Raw genomic sequence first — 18478 nt, forward strand, 5'->3', positions numbered from 1 at the left:
AGGCTCAAAGATGGATAATACATATACAAGAAAACAAGGCCATAGAGAAGTTATAGTGCTCCTCTATGAATCTGAAGAAGAAACATCTTCGCTAGCACCACCATGGCTACTAGCGTTGCTATCCCTCTCCTCGCTATGCTCCACATCTGGGTTTGCCTACACACACAAAAGATCAAGGTTGCTTACATAGACATGGTGGAGAAAAAGTTATAATTAGCTATAATTTTAATAGGAAAGTAAGAAAAACATACCTCCTCAGGTTGTCGAATCCTCATACCAACGATAGTATTCTGCAAAACAATCATGATATATACAAACAATTATGAGACACAATGTATTAGAATAAATTATATAAAGAATTGAAAGAAATATAAATTTAAAAAAACTAGAAATCAAAATATACTTACAAACTCTGCCTCCCACGACTCTCTGCCGCCCGATCTGTAATGCGACGATCCCATGGTTTCCATTTGAATGCGTCGCGCCTCTGTGTGCTGGCGACTCTTCACTTTCTTTGCTGCTTTCTTCCACTCTATGCGGTGGCACATAGGTGGTTGGCTAGAGGCTCCACACCCCTCCTCCTGCCTCCACAGTGAGTCCCTGGCGCGTGTCATGAGGTGAGATCTTTTGTTGTGAAGCAAATCCCTCACTTTTGTGCGTCCCCAATCATTCAAGAATCGCTGACCCTCAGGATTTGGGTACCTCCTATGGACTGCCCTCAACACCTCCTGCCACAAGTTACTTTTCTGATTTTTGAAGTAGACGAAACAATCTTTACACATCGCATGCACGACGCTCCTCATGTACGCCATTACAGCCCTTCCTTCATCATCATGGAAGATGCCACCAGTATCTGTAACTCTATAGTTTTGGCGTACATGCTCCTCTACGTGATCTACTGGTGAGGGTGATCGCTCACCACCTCCTAGGCAACCCCCACACAAGCCTCGTCCTCCCCCTTGACTCTCCCTCCTCCCTCTCTGTCGACTACCCTCTGCCTCACTGGATGCACGTGCTTCTGCAGATGCACGTGCGTCGGCTGACAGTTGTGCTTCAGCCGATGTATGTACAGGTGCTGCACGTGGAGTACCTGCACCTGGAGTACCTGCAATTGGAGTTTGGGAAGTAATGACAGGCAAAGAAGTTAGAGACGTTTCAGACATGACGCTGAATACCTCCTTTGTTATGGAGAGCGGCCAAGGTGTCTGGTCATCTCTCCCATGAAGTCTTCCCTACTAGGAAAACCTCCAAAAAATGCATTGACCCCCCTGCCGAACAAGGCCAATGTATCATTCATGCGATCCAAATTCAGGTCATTGCTAGATGAACCAGGATGCGACATCTGCAAAAAAAACACAAGAAAAACAAAAAATCATATATTACCTTCATCCACACCTAAACATTTTCAAAGAGCCATAATCCTTGATCCAATCCAATAATTATGAAAAATCATTCAGTTAGCCTAGAATCATTATGTAAGAGAAGGCTTTTGATGCTCACACATTTTCATTTTCTTCAAGTGTATTTTGCAAGCACTTACTAAGATCCATTTAAGTGAAACAAAGGTGTGGAAATCCCATAGAAAAAATACATGGATGCTCATGGCACTTCAAAGTGCTAATAATCTAGCTTTCTTTAGACATTGAGCATAAAACTTAAGTGCTAATACTTCTCATAAATAAGAAATCTTTGGGAGTCCCACTCTCAAATATGGGGTTAAGATTTAGCCACTTGGTCAAATCTTTACTCCTTATTTGAAAGTGGAGCTTGGAAGATTCCCAAAATCTCTATATGGTATCAAAAGTATAATGCTACCAAATTCACTATGTTGGAAGGCTAAAGCTTCTAAAAGTTTAATCATGAATCAAGAAAACTGATAAACACAAACATGGGATTGGTCACATTCATCATTGCAAAAATATATTATTTAGGCAATGAAAATTGTTTTTTATCAGAGCTGGCTGGCGTGTGTATAACCGCGTCTAAAATGCAGCATAGATACACTCTCAGACGCGTCCCTAAAGTCAACCCTCTGCCCAGAGTGCATCTATATCCGCATCTGAGATGCAGTATAGACGCGCTGTCAGACACAATTTTTAGGTCAATGTTTCTGGTGTGTGCGTATATCCTCGCGTGTAGACTACAGAATACACACGCCTGGAGACGCGACTCTGAAGTCAAAGCCTCTGTGCAGAGCGCATGTATTCTCGCGTTTCTGACGTAGAATACACAGGCTCTGAGATGCGGCCTCAGACGTAATGAGAGAAAACATTTCTTCGCGTCTATCCCTGCATCTACACTGAAATGTAGACACGCTGGCAGACACACTCAGTCAGCTGATTTCGGTCCGATGACTGCCATTCATGATTTACAAAATGCAATACATAATGCAATCAGAAATCCTAATACACACAGAGAGAGAGAGAGAGAGAGGACTCACCTTGGGTGTTTGGTGTGGCGGGTGGTGGCGCTTCTTCCTTCCCCTTCTTCCTCTCCTTGGTAAGTTACTCTCCCTTGATGCTTGCTTGCTGCTTGTTGTCTCTTCCCTTTGCTTCTTCTTCCTCTTGTTCTTCTCTCTCTTGTTCTCTCTTTTTTCCTCTTCTTGGCTTTCCTTTTTCCCTTCTTGTGTTTTTGAAATGAAAGAAGAGGTGAGTCATGAGGAGGTGAGGCATGAAGAGACTAGGTGAGGCATGAAGAGACTGCATGTCGGCTAAACTCGAGCTTTAGAACCACAAAAAATGCAGGAAAGGAAAGGTGCAGTTTGAAAAGAAATGATTTAAGTATGTTTTGAATTTTGACATGTGCGTCTATTTTGGTATGTATATGCGCGTCTAAGTTTACGTAAACGCGCGTATAGACGCGAACTTAGATGCGCAAATAGACACTAATTTAGACGCGTACGTAAATGTAGATACACACACACATTTAGGTTTTATCATAATTTTTTGTTTTTAAGATAAGTTTTGATAGTGAATTCTTATCATAAGTTTTAATGTATTTATGATGAGTTTTGTGTATTTAAAATTGAGATCTTAGAATAATTAATATGCCAGCTTGAAGTTTTTATGTAAACATATGATATTTTGACGTTGTCATGAATTAGGTTTAATCATATCGCCGTGGTCATCTAGTGCGGTGCATGCTGATGAGTCAACGAGCACATCCTCAAGTGAGGATGAAACATTACGTCTTCATAATTGAGATGCATGGCTACGACGAAAAATTAAATGCATGTGTGATCGTTGTCGAGGGTGTATTTTTCGAGCACGTCGAGTTGCAATGTCACACATCAGCATGTATGGAGAATGGGACCGAGAAAAATCATCGATATTCATTGTTTTTTTTAATACTAAGATTGCTAGTCTATGTTACTCAATATATATCAACGTACATGAAACTCCCTTTTGTGGTTGAGCAGGATGCGGTGCCACTTCCACAGAGGTACCCTCCCGGGCGTTGAGAGGCTGCAAAACGTCGACGCGAGGAGGTAGAGTCTTCAAGAAGAGTGGAGACTGACGACCATGATAGTAGCCTTCATGAAATGCCCCATCAAGTCGTAGAGGATGAGATTTTGGACAACATGGTACAACATGGTTCAAGGAGAAGGTCACTCTACGAAGCCAAATGATCCACTATACGTAGCGTCATCTACTCCGTTGTATGAAGGTTGTACGTACTCCATTCTTCGTGTGTCCCTCGAGATACTTAACTTGCAAACAATTTATGGATGGAGTAATGTCAATTTGGATGCGTTATTGAAGTAGGTATAAATTCAGTTTGGCTTATGAATCATAATATTAATTGTTCTATTTTGAAATCAGAAAGAAAAATATGTTGGTGGTTTTTTAACTCACTTTTAAAAATATGTGTAGGTTATTATTACAAATGCTTCCAAAAGAAAACAAATTGCCAACTAAGAGAGAGCAAGCAAGACATTACTTAACATCTCTGGGAGGCCTCGATTATGTCAAGATCCATGCATGTGTCAATGATTGTGTCTTATTTCGTGGGATTCATGAGTTCACACGAGAGTGTCCTGTTTGTGGCGAATCAAGATACGAAGTGGAGATGAAGTCAATGGATGTGCCTCGTAAGGTTTTGCAACATTTTCCGATTGTTCCACGTATAAAAATTATGTTCAAGTGTAAGTCTATTGAAAAGCTCATGTCATGGCATGCTAGTCATCGTTCAAGTGATGGAAAATGGAGGATCCCTGCAGACACACCGGCATGGAAACATATAGATAATTTGTGGCCCATTTTCAAAGAAGAGCCAAGAAATTTGAGATTTGGTTTAGGTATGGATGGAATCAATCCATTTGACATCAAAAGCACATCATACAGTGTATGGCCAATGGTATTGGTGAACTATAATATTCCTCCATCCATGGCAATTAAAAAGGGACATGTAATGTTGTCCCTTATGGTTCCTGGAAAGCACAAGATAAAAAACATGGACATTTACTTAGAGCCTTTGATTGAAGAGTTAGAAATGTTATGGGAAGGTATTGAGGTGCAAGATACAAGCGTATCTGCATCCTCTAGAGATTTCACATTGAAGGCCATGTTGTTGTGGACCATGCATGACTTTCCAGGATACGGAGAGTGTTCAGGTACATGTATATAACTCTATATTTGAAATTCAAGACTTGAATCAATTGCATTTTATTAATTCACTTGTTTGTTCAGGTTTAACCACATTAGGATATCATGCATGTCCTATTTGCAGTCCCTCTCTAGTTTCCTCTAGGTCGGCACGTTTAAAGAAGGTTATCTACGACAATCATCATCGATTTCTTCCTATTGACTATCCCGAATATGTTCTCCCTACTAATGGAATGACTCCACAATCTCTAACCATTCGAGATTGGAAGGAGAGATGGATTAATGCCGACATCCATCCTCCACTCGGCATGAGTCGGTAAGAAGTGCATTTCTCTCGATTAACTTTAAAGTATTTAGCATGATGAATTGTTTACATAATATATTGTTTGTTTGTTAGGTTCAATCACCTGTTGGACCCCGTGCATATATTCAAAAATGTTGTATCTACATTATGGGATCACTTGATAGGGGCTCGTGATTTAGTAAATGTAAGGGAGGATTTACGTAACATTGGTCGCATGAAATGAGCCTGGCCACGCATTGGACCCAGAGGAAAGATTGAGCTACCCCATGCACCTTGGATGTTGTCAAAAAACGAGGAAAAAATAGTGAAGGAACAAATATGTAGCTTTCAAACACCCACAGGATATATGAGATGTCTCAAGGGAGCCTTCATAAAGAAAAAGAAAAGAGGTGTGGAGTAACTATCTGGTTTGAAGTCCCACGATTGGCACAAAATGATTCAAGTAAGGGTATCTCTAACCATGAATATAGTAATTAGTGGAGTAACTATGTGTAAACTTTGGGGTATGATGACTTTTTCCTCAACTAATCATTTGATCTATGAATATTATTTGCATTCAGTTCGTACTTCCTACTAGCATATCCCATTGTGTATCCAAAGATGTACATGATATCATTTACAAGATGGAAGAGCTTGTGAGGTGTGTATACATTATATTTTTTCAGTATATATCTTTGAATTTCTACACAAAAATAAACAATTCTCAAATACATCTTGACAGATACGTGAGCTCGAAGAAAATTGATCCAAACACATCGCAAGATGCTCAAGTATTATCTGTTGAGGTGGTTTGTTTGGTGGAGGAAATTTTTCCTCGATCCATTTTGACTACTCAATTACATTTACTCGTATATTTGATTGATGAGATCGCACTTTGTGGGGCAGTTCATGCAAGGTGGATGTTTTTTCTTGAGCGCTTCATGAAAAGCTTGAAAGATTTTGTAAGGCAAAAAGCACGGCCTGAGGGAAGCATGGTTGAGTGTTGGTTAGTGCAATCATCCCTTGTTTATATCTCTGAATATCTTGCTGAAGTGGACCCCTCTTAACCACGACTATGGAAAGATGATGAAGACTTGAGGATGACCTCTATAATACCTCAAGGAAAAGGAATGAGTAAAGTGCTAACAAAAGAAGAACTTCGTAAGTTAAATAGTTTTTGTGTGCTCAATAGTGATGTAATGAGCAAATGGGTGACACTATATAATGAAGCAAGGGCAAGAAGAAAAAGCGAAAGACAAGCATTTCGCACCAGATATGGACGTAATGTCTCATTTTCAAATCATCTAAATGCGCTCCCATGTCATATTGATATAGATTGGTTACATGATGAAATGGAGAGAATGGAAAAAGAGGAGGAAATTAATATATCTCAAGAAGAGTGGGAATACACACGAGGTTGCTTATCAAAGGTGACATATATCAATTAATTTATTTCTATAAGTTATATTTTATATAAATAATTGACATGTTTGATCTTAATCTTTTACTACTAGTGCACATTATTCAATGCTATTTGATGTGAGGGTAAACATCTTCGAACTCAACATATAGATGAAAAGAGAAATACCCAAGATTGTGGTGTCCTTGCTCACTTCGAGGATGCCAATGGTACCATGGAAGGTTATTGTGGCTTGATCCAAGATATTCTAAAGCTTGACTTAAGACGATTCTTTATATGTGTACTAGATGTGAAGTGGTTTAAAGAAGTGGTAACAAATGGTGAGCATTGCACAATCACACGTCATCGAAGTGGTTTTGTAATCATTGACTCTTCAAAATTTCACCAAAACAAGAATGACACATTAGTACTACCTCAACAATACGAGCAGGTATATATGCAAAAGCTAAATTTTTAATATGTATACATGTGATACATATACATAATATAATAAGTATTTAAGTTTCTTGCTTTTATTTTTCAAATATAGGTTGTGTATCATCCAATGGTAAACAATAACCGATGGTGGTATGTCATCTCTATATCTAATCGTTCAAAACCAATATATGGTAATATTACCGACATGGAGATAGCAGATGACAATCCAACAATTAATGATGATGTACATGATGACACCATAATGGATGATATGCGTGATATAGTACAAGATGAACCTCGTGAGGATGTTCAAGGAAACACAGAAGAAAACAGTAATGTGATTGTCGATGATATTGATGAAGTTATTGAGAAATATAGCAACACATCTGATAGTTAGATAGACTTATTTGTTTCGTTACCTCTTGGTAACATAGACCTAAAAGTAGATAGTTTAGCAAGGGCTGCTCTCATTGAAGATGAGATGGATCATTCACTGTGACATAATTAATTTGCTTAATGATTCAATGTGTATTCTTAATTCTATGGTTTTTATCATGCATACACGTGCATACTCAAAAAAAATACTCAAGTTTAAATCTAAATTGAATTTTCCATAATAAAAAGGAAGTATTTTTTATCATCTTCAAGTAGACAAATTACGAGATACATATTGCAATGCTTGCTACTAATTGTATAATAAGGTTTCTGTCGCTTGCCGCTAATTACTTATATCAGGCTTGTCAACTGGAGGAACTGCCATTCATTAGAGAGCAATGAAAAAATAATTATTAAATCTGGTTTTTTAATTCAATGATTCAATGTGTATTCTTAATTCTATGGTTTTTATCATGCGCACACGTGCATACTCAAGAATCAATTTCAGGTGATTAAATAATTATTAACTCTGGTTTTTTAAATTATATTAAGTCCAATTTCAGGTGGTTAAATAATTGCACGTCTGAAGGCACGTCTATATTAGCATCTATTTACATGGATATATAGACGCAAAATTCGCATCTATTTACACGCTCTTTTACATGCACATATAGACGTAATGATAGATGTGCCCGCGTCTAAAATGCGCGTCTATGCCTCGTTTCTGTTGTAGTGTATTGGCTATAAGTGGGTTTATAAAGTCAAGCATAATGCAGATGGTTATGTTAGCAAGTATAAGACTAGGCTGGTTACAAAAGGCTATGCTCAAACATATGGCATAGATTATGAAGAGACATTCAGTCCAATTGCTAGAATGGCAACTATTAGATGCATGATTGCGTTGGCAATAGCCAAAGGTTGGAGTTTACCGCAAATGGTTATTAAGAATGCCTTCTTCCATGGTAAATTTCAAGGAAAAGTATATATGGAGTAGCTAGCAGGTTATGAGGATCTAGAGCATCCCACATATGTGTGTAGGTTAAAGAAGGTGCTCTATAGGTTGAAGCAAGCACCTAGAGCATAGTCTAACAAGGTCAGAGAGTATCTTGTCAATATTGGATTCTGTATTTTTGATGCTGATCACTCACTTTATGTGAGAAGGGGAGATGTAGGTTTGGTCATCATAGTCATCTATATGGATGACTTGATTATTACACATGACAGTGACAATGGGATTGCTAATGTTAAAAGAAGAAGTTTGAGATGAAGGATTTGGGTGAGGTGAGATACTTTCCTGGTATTGAGGTGATTAGGTGTGATGATGGTATATGGCTATCCCAAAGGTAGTATGGCCTGGATAGATTATCAAAGTATGATATGATTGCATGCAAGACTCTTTCAATACCATTGGAGAAAAATGTGAAGTTGAGTGTTGATGTTGGGGATTAAATAGAAGACCCTACTATGTTCAAAATGATAGTAGGAAGTTTGATTTAAGTGACTATCACAAGGCTAGACTTGAGCTATGATGTTGATCTTGTCAGTCAGTTTATACAGATGCCGAGAATGCCTCATTTGGATGTAATTAGACGTATATTGAAGTATATGAAGTCCACTTTACATTATAGACTTTTTTATGAGGTAGGTAAGGATGTACATGTCTTTGATACACAAATGAAATTGGGCTGGACAAAATATCTATGAGTGGATTCATGTTTTCTCTTGGTAATGTAGCACTTACATGGAGGAGAAAAAAGCAACCTACAGTTACTTTATCAAGTATAGAGGATGAGTATAGAGGTGCTGCTATGGCAATACGTGAGGTGGTATGGCTCCAAAATTTACTAGGTGATTTGAATGTGCAGGGAGATGGTCAATTTGTCATTCATTGTAACAACATGAGCAACATACATCTAGCTAGGAATTCAATGTTGCATGCTATGACAAAACACATTGAGGTGCACTACCACTTTGTGAGAGGGAAGGTACTTGCAAGAGAGATTAACTTGGTATATGTCAGCACACAGGATTAGATAGCTGAAATTTTCACAAAGGAATTGGGTGCAGAGAAGCTTCGAAAGTTTCGAAGCTTACTTGGAGTTGCAGAGATAAAGTTGAGCTTGAGGGGGAGTGTTGAGATGACAAGCTCAACACGTGCAAACATTGATGATGGACTGTCTAGCTAGATTTTTTTGCACATCTACACTTAGGACATTGGTGGTCATTATGATACTCACATGGCCACTGACTTATCACTTATTATATTTAGTTTGTTACACCTACCTATAGCTGGCAAAGTTATAGTGCCATTTTATTAGTGTAGTCTGTTATGCACTGTTTGACTTAGTAGGCCACTTGTCTTTGTGTTATATCTTATTGATACTTTGTGTACATTGTACAGTGTGTGGAAAAAGAAGAAGAAATCAACAAGAAAACGTAAATTTGGCCTCCATCTCTCTTCTTGCATTCTTGAGTGAGCTTCCTCTTGTATATACAGTGTGTGTTTAGCACAACAGCTCAAGCAAATGCCCCCACCACCTGATTCTTGAGAAAGCCCTCAAAACATCTCAAAGTCATTTGAAAATAGGGATAGGTTCCCTTAAATCTCATGAAAAGCTCTACTTGCATGCAAAAGAAATTGTAATATATATATTTTCTAAGGAATAAGTATTGGTTATCATTGGATTTCCTCAAGAGAAAGTTGTCCATATGATTGAGTTATTACAAATGGATTGAAAAGTAGGTCCCAAATGGAAGAAACAAATCTTGTGACAATTCCTCTCAAAGGATATGTTTCCGCCCTAAACCTATGCTCAATGCATAATAGGACTAAACTGCCTCATACAAACATAGAGTAAACTGCATTAGGTAGTGCAAAAAATACTTAAAACTTCATCAAGAAACTGGTAAGAAACTTAGAAATAATGACATAAAGACATAGAACTACACTCTACAACACTCAGAATGGCAAATCAGGGATAGAAATCAAAGTATATGCAAGAAATAAGACAAAAATAGAGATATAAATCATGGTGTCCACTCTCATATTGCAATGATAATTAAGAAACTCTAATATACAACTAGTCATGATCAAGAATGATTAAACATACATAAAAAAGATGCACAATATCTCTTCATGCCATGTTTTATAATTTCCAACAAACTAGAGTTCATGAGACATTTAAAGACTACTTTACATAGGAAATAGTACAGACTAAGGCTTTAAACCATGCTAAGGATAAACATAATGCATTAGGCCAACGAAAAACACCTAGCATAGCACGGTTGATGGCTCGCACTACCATGACTTGAACCCTTACATGTCATATCATAGTGTCAAATGCCTTATACAAAAGTGATATCAAATGAGAAACATTGCATCTAACTTATAGCCTTGCACCATGAAATAAGCCACAAAGAGAAATGATAAGTAGAGCCTCTCTAGTAGGATACTTATAGCCCTTTACTGTAGTTGTATAATCTACTGAAGAGATAGCCAATAAAAAATAAAGGCATACATGTCACAGTATGATGGAGACACAAAATTTGAGTGGGCTACCAAAACATTTCATGAGCTAGGTTGCTCACGAACATCGTGAGACTCACTAGTAGACATCACATGAGATTGTTACTGCATATTATGATCATCTGTTGTGAAAGGTACAACTTTGATTTGTTGAAATTTTTTGGCAATAAGTTCTCTTATCTTAACTTGCTGATAGATATCTTGCAAAACTTCAGTAATACCAAATCTTATGGCATCAACTTGAGAAAACTAATTTTTACCATTATTTTGAGGCTTCAAACTCTAAGACATTCTCCCTATAATGACAATCCACTGATCATACATAACCTTGACCAAAGAGTTTTTCATCATGGTAATATCAATCTACATAAATATTGATCTATCAAGACTATATCCAAATCAAATAATATCTGAAACCCTTTTATTAATATCTTGACTTTGTTGCATTCTATTAATGGTTACTTGCTCCAAACAGCTACTTTCCCACATTAGGTCACCACTTTCTTCTATCAAGTTAACTGTCACCTATGGCATTGAACCTGCTACTTGCAACAATAAATCTACTATTTGCAAGCATGCAATGGTGGTCACCTTATTTTCTGCTATAATAACATTGTTTTTTACTGTGCTAACCCTCTTTCTTGTAGTGGTGTTCTGATCTCTTGCAGCAAAGTTGTAATTACCTTCATCAAGATTATAGTTTCATGTAATAAAAATGACATCTATTTTACCCACTCAAGATAAATAAATACTACTATCATCACTAAAATATCACCAATATAAGTTCAATGAGATATTATCAAAGTTTGAGAACTATTTATTTCATAAAAGTGATAAATAACCATAATGTCCATAGAATTCCACACTACTACTACTTCAAGCACTATAGCAACGACTTGCATAAAATTGATTTTAACTACATACTGAAACTATGAATTGTTCTGTGACTCATCCCAAATACAACTGCTTCAAGCACTATTGTAATGACTTGCATAAAATTGATTTCAACTACATACTAAAACTATGAATTCTTCTGTGACTCATCACAAATACATCCAGAGATGGTGCATTTTGAATACGAGTAGTGGCACTTCAAGTTCTTGCAAAGTTTCTTCATTGAAATCCAACTTAGAAGCTACATTATCTTCCTTAGCATCAATATGAGAACCAAGAAAATCATTCACAATGACATCTTCATTTTAAAAACCATAATCCGTAAACTTATAATCTATAATAGCATCATCTTCTTGAATTCATAACTGATCTTCTTGATCACCAATCTGATCATCTTTATTTTTCATTTCTATTGGCTTGTTTTCTTCTTGATCTGACTAGAGATTGATTATGGCAATTTGAAAACTACCAAAATATGGAAAATACCTTGAGATTATCGATTCAAAGTGTGTGATGATCCACTCTCCTATTGGTAAATTGCTATATTGGGCTTGGGACACTCGAGGATTCTTGGCTTGTTTGGCTCTTGTCCTCTCTCACTCCCTTTACCTTAATCTTTGGTACGCCCACGGATAAAGAGCACCTAATATTCATATCTTTCCTTGAGCTTTTCAAATACTCTAAGAAAACTTCTTATATGCTTAACACTTGAACAAGACCTGACTTTCTTGCCTTCATGATCATCATGCCATTCATAAGCATCATGGAGAATATCCTCAAAAGAATCTAACTTCTCCCATGATTTATCCATCTTCAAACTTGAATGCTTCTTTGATACTGATAAAAACCTTTAGTGGATACCATCAAAATCATAGCATAAATCAAACACGTAGAAATACTTGCAGGACTTTCCTTGTTCACAAGACCCATGAACATGAGAACAATTCTTTAAAGTATATCCAAACTCAGAGCCAACTTTGCACCACTTTTTCTTCTCCTTTGATCTACCAATTGCAATTAATCATATTGAAAATTTAAACTTTAGAACTGAAAATGAAACTTGAATGCTTTCTCGTTAATCCTCTTATATAGGCTTCATATATCAGGCAAAAGATATTGCTTCCTCTTTCTTACTAGATTTAGTTGAAGTTTGCTATAGAGAGGGTATTCTTGCAAAAGTGCTTGCATTTTCAAATATCTTTGTGAAAAATGTATCTCTATTTTCATCTAGGATTGAAAATCTTCATGCTTCTCATGTTGTAATTTTTTGAAACTCCTTTTGCTATTGCTTTGCTAATGGTTTCTGCGATTCCCAAGACTTGCGATTAGACAAAACAACAAAGTAATTATCTGTCATATAAGAAGAAATAAAAAAATAACCTTGTGAAATGTATAATCTTGCTTCAAATAATGTATCACTACTTCAGATAACGTCATTGTTCCAAGCAATTATCACTGCTTTAGGTAGTTGTCATTACTTCACATTGTGACAAAACATTGAAGTTTTTTGGCATTAAATAGAAACATTTTCTCAGTAGGGTTTGAAATAAGTCATCTAGGGTAAGAATGATGGAAGAGCATCATCTTGTTGCATGAAATATATCACTATTTTATACAAGAATTTCGAATTTCTACCATCAAACAAAGTTGTTTTTGCTAGTGTTTTAAACCAAAGATATAGAGAAACAATGCCAGGGTTTACACAGAACACCCTTTGAACTCCATATACCAAATTCATTTTTCAATAAATAAAACAAAGCCTTTTTTCTCAAATTTTACTTAATGCTTCAAGACTTTGTAGAGATTCTACACACAAAAAACCTTTGAAACTACATACATGAAATTCGTTTTACTGCATCAAGAAATGTAAAAAATACCTAATACCTCATTAAGCAAATACTAAGAAACTTAAAAATAATGACATAGAGACATACAACTACACTCGACAATGCTCCTAATGGCAAATCACATATAGTAATCAAAGTATATGCTGAAAATAAGATAGAAATAGAGATATGAATCATGGCATCCAATGTCATATTGCATTGCTAATCAAGAAACTCCAACATACAACTAGTGATCCATAAATGGAAAAGACACGCAATACCTCTTCAAGTCATGTTTTACATTTGCCTACAAACTGCAATTCATGAGGTATTTAAAGACTATTTTACACAAGAAATAGTAAAGACTAAGGCTCTAAACCATGCTAAGGACAAACATAATGTGTCACGCCAATGGCTAATAGGATAATAGCATTCAATATTTGGGCAAAGATGTGAGAGGGGCTGAATATCCATTGTGGTAGGATATTGAATAAGTGCAACACGCGAATGGAAGATTCCACATACACGTACACATACACATACACATACACATACACATACACATACACACACACATACACATACACAAAGAGAGAGGATGATGCCACAGATAGGGTGAAAGAGAGATATAGAGGCAGAGTTATCTTGTCAGGAGTGAGAGGAGTGGTGGGGACCCAATCCACTAGGTAGTTAACACAAAAAAATGAATGTGGATATTCGCTGTTTCACATTTCTAAAGTTTTTTCCTCTTTTCGAGTCTTGAAACTCACTTGAATAAGCCACTTGAAAAATGATGTCAATATGCTACTTTTTGAGAAGAAGCTATAGTTCTTAGGAGGAAAAAGGTAGAAAGTTAGCTATTAGAAAGGGAAGAATGGTGGTCGTAGAGCACAGAATGACAATGGTGCATTTATGGCTATGACTATGACTATGGAAGGAAGAGAATAGTGGAAAGATTTAATGGAGGGATTTGTAAAAGGAAGAGAGAGAATTCTAGAAGAGAAAGATATTCTTAGAGAAACACAAAAGTGCTTTTCTTTGACTATGCACAATATAAAATGTGTTTTTTGAGGCAAAAGATACCTTTTGGGAAAAGTAGAGAAAAACTCAAAATTTTGCTTGCACTTTGGGATGCCATTGGTGGAACCCACATAGGATGGAGACTATGTTTGTTAGAGTTAAAAGTTTGGGAGGGAGAGGGGCAAAGTGAGGGATATGAGTGGATGTAAGGCGACAAGCCTATTTGTGCTAAGTTCAAGAGCAAAAGGGAGTGGATAGAATGTGAATGCCAAACCCTATCCCATTTGTCAATCTCAAATCTCGTCATTAGAAATGCTATTACCTCTTAAACTAAAGGGTCCTTTCTTAGTCCATACTTCTTTTAATGGTTGTTCTTTTCCTTAAGAAATACATGAAGAGATTTTCACTAATTATAACCATGTATGGTAATCTTAATTTGTGGGGACATTTAATACATATTTGTGTTTGGATGTTGTGGATTGCCACTTGTGTCATTAAGAAAGTCAAGAGATTGCTTGGATGAGAGAGAGAGAGAACATTAAGCTTGGCTAGCATATCCTTTCCATGCCCCTTTGAACATCAAATTGAAGCAAGCAAAAACCACAAGTGACAAACTTAGCAACAAAATTGGACTACTTGACTATTTCACTTCTTGCTTCTTATACTTTGTCCATGTCTTCCTTTCAATCAAAGCACTTGAGTTCTTTGCACCTAATGAAAATTCCAAAGCTTATCATGACACTAGTAATTGCATGGTACCACATTTCACTACTCTATGATTGGAGTACTACAACTAGTTTATGATTGCATTGCAGCTCATCAAGGTGGTCATCCAACATCATGTTCTATCCCTAATGGTGCATCACATAACCACACAAAAAGAGGTGCTTTAGAGTTAAAGGTTGGATTGGTAAGAGAGGCTGTTTCCTTAAACATCTCTAGGGTAGCGTAAGGAATACAAAGAAATAAAATAAAATGGGCCGAATGTAAGAAAGGAAACGCAAAGTATCAGCCATAATCATAACCATAACCGGCTACCCAGTAAGACAGAGACTAACGGGAAGAAGAACCTCCACCCTTCTTGAACTACATTGCTTGACCATAACTTAATATTATTTTGATTATTACCGTGCCGAATCATCGTCTCGTGGGTGTGTGTGTGGGTGCGAGGGAGGGGGGGCGTGCGTGCAGGTATTGCCACCTTACTGGCTTTGTACCAGCCCTTCAACACAAAAGGCGTGCTCTAATTATAGTTCTTCAATCAGTCAATAGCTAGTTCGTTTTGCCATTGGCTTGCTTACCGGCCTTTCTTTCGAGCGAGAGTAGATTTACAGAAAGCACAAGCCCTACATCTCTACTTTCTTCATTCCCTTAAATAAAGCTTAACGCTGTAATTCTGAGCTAGCTGCAGTAGAGAACATGATGAATATGCAGGCGAAGCAGGAGAACCTCATCACTGCACTATGGCAATTTGCAGCCATATTGCTGCTGGTGTGCCTAAAGTTAGCTGATCAAGGTACCTTCAGTTGTCCTTTCGGAAATCATAGATGCTCTTTCATGTCTCTCAAACATAAACAGGAACAAATAATCTCCTAATTCACCTTTGCGTATTGTTTGTCAGTTAGAATACGGCATAGTGATTTGCAAAAGTCCATGTACTACAATGTTTGTCAAAACACATACATTGTCAGTGATGATTTTCCTTCCCTCCACCTGCCTTTCGAATCAGGAATTTCTGCTCCCAATAACCTGAACATATTGATCACTCTCTGATTACGTTGGGTGTGGATGAAGCCTAACAGGCCAATTGCAGCTTGATTATATCGAGAATTGATCGCCCTCTCGTTATGTTGGATATGGCATCAAACCTAGCGGACAAGAAGCCAGCACCTGGTTACCATAAACATATGTGCCTTCTTTATAAGTTCCTCTATGACTGCTTGTGCTGCTTTCAGACATGATAAATATACGGTTATTAATACTCGATATCTTTCGAAGACCTGCCACATCTAAATTGCATGACACTGTCGTTCAATGAATAGGTCAACTGGTTTCTGAATTCATCGTATACAGCTCGTTTGGCACTAAGGTCTGAGCTGCTTTCTCTTCACGTTCCAAAAGCATGCATAATCATGGAGTACATGTGTGAGGTTCTGTACTTTATTTAGTAGGACGCAATCATATCATGCCCTGCAGTGCTGCGGGCGTCAGACTAACTAATCTGTGTGTGGTTTTTATGGCTTAAAATTTGATCTCAGGGTCTGCAGTAGGAGTGGCGTACGGTCGGGTGGGCGATAACCTTCCCTCACCCAAAGAAGTGGTGGCGCTTCTACAATCCAATGGCTTCAAGGACGTGATGATCTATGACACAGAGCCACAGGTGCTTCAGGCCTTTATGATGGGCTCAGGCAGCAATGGCATCAGCCTGATAGTGCAAGCAACCAACTCAGAGCTGCAGGCCCTTGCAGCAAGCCCCGCCATTGCAGCCCAATGGGTGCAAAGCAGGATTGTGCCGTATGCCTCAATCATCAAGTACATCTCGGTGGGCAACGAGGTTCTGACAGGAGATCCCAGCAACTCGCAGTACCTGCTGCCAGCCATGAACAACGTAAACCAGGCTGTAGCATCTGCAGGCCTCCAAGGGAGCATCAAGGTCTCGACCACGCACGCGACCGCCGTGCTGGGCGTGTCGTACCCTCCGTCGCAGGGGAGGTTCGCGGACGCGGTGCAGGCGAACATGGAGTCGATTCTGCAGCTACTGAGGGCGAACGGGGCGCCGTTCATGGCAAACGTGTACCCCTTTCTGGCCTATAAAAGGAGCACTGATATAGACCTGGGGTATGCGCTGGGCGAGGCAGCTGCTGGCAGCAGCGGCACAGTAGAAGATAATGGGCTGCGGTACACGAGTCTGTTTGATGCGCAGGTGGACGCGCTAGTGAGCGCCATGGAGGCTGCAGGCGGGTACGGCGATGTAGGCATCATGGTGACAGAGAGCGGGTGGCCCTCGGCGGGGGATGCAGCTGCCACAGTGCAGAACGCCAGGACCTACATCGGCAACCTCATCCCCCACCAGGGTACCCCCAAGAGACCCAATCCCCCCTTCCAGGCCTACATCTTTGCCCTCTTCAATGAGAATCAGAAGGATGGCCCTGAGTATGAGCGCCATTTCGGCCTCTTTAATCCTGATCAAACAAAGGTCTACGACTGTACCATCTGATCATCATCATCGTCGTCGTCGACTGACACGGTCATTATCTAGATCATTGGATCAGTTGTACTATCAGCAGCTGTATCAATTCAATCAGATCAATACTGAATCCGCAGCCATGGATTCGGTCTCCTCAATCCCGTAATAAGGACGAAGGTGTTATAACTGGTACGACTGTACAGCCACTACCTGATCAGCGAACATCATCATCAACTGTAGTTGTCTTTCTGTGTCGACTCCATGATCACAAGCCCAACCAAATCAGCCATTTCGGCCTCTTCACTCGCTTCGCGATGATCAATCCTGTTTAAACCAAGCTGCACTAGTTACTATGACTGTACCACCTGATCAATCCAGCAACTGCAACATATAATAACTCTCGAAATCAGTCATTTCGGCCGTCTTTATCCTCTTTCAACCAAACGCTCCGCTTGAAACCTGATAATGGAACGTCATAAACTCGAGTTGTCTAATAAGTCCCATGGTGATTATGAAAACTCAATAATATCTGCAGTTATGGTTTCTATCTCTTACTCCCTAATCTCATGAGTCATGACAAAGGTGGTGGTTCCATGCGATTAAGTCGAACCAGACCCTTCCTAAGTTTTTCACGTGATAAAGCATGTTCATGTTACACGGAGGAATGACATGCAAAGGAATCGCTTGTAGCGATCTTATAACTAACTATTAATGTCATGCTTTGTACTATTTTAATATTTCGAAATACCACTAACTTTTGATATTATGAGTAATTATTGTTGTCGGCAAATGATTTTTCTTCTTACAAGAGGGGTATGCAATGGCATATTATGATGTTGGCTTTTGTAGCACAAGGAACTCTAAACTGTTTTATATAAAGAAAAACCAATCAAAACTAGTAAATTCCTTTGATTTTCTAGTTATAA

The 18478-nt window shown here is 38.3% G+C and overlaps 1 protein-coding gene across 1 annotated transcript; it reads left to right on the plus strand.

The window, feature by feature from the left end:
• The first annotated feature begins 15760 nt into the window (after window positions 1-15760).
• On the plus strand, window positions 15761-18079 carry LOC148026670 (glucan endo-1,3-beta-glucosidase-like). Its single transcript, XM_087690500.1, has 2 exons — window positions 15761-15881; window positions 16624-18079. Exons 1-2 carry the CDS (start codon window positions 15785-15787, stop codon window positions 17580-17582), a joined length of 1056 nt encoding a protein of 351 aa, XP_087546626.1. The 5' UTR covers window positions 15761-15784; the 3' UTR covers window positions 17583-18079.
• The last annotated feature ends 399 nt before the right edge of the window (window positions 18080-18478 follow it).

The sequence above is a fragment of the Lygodium microphyllum genome, chromosome 13 (genome assembly GCF_053477565.2).
Source record: "Lygodium microphyllum isolate KBCC chromosome 13, Lygodium_microphyllum_v1.1.10, whole genome shotgun sequence".
NCBI classification, from domain to species: Eukaryota; Viridiplantae; Streptophyta; class Polypodiopsida; order Schizaeales; family Lygodiaceae; genus Lygodium; species Lygodium microphyllum.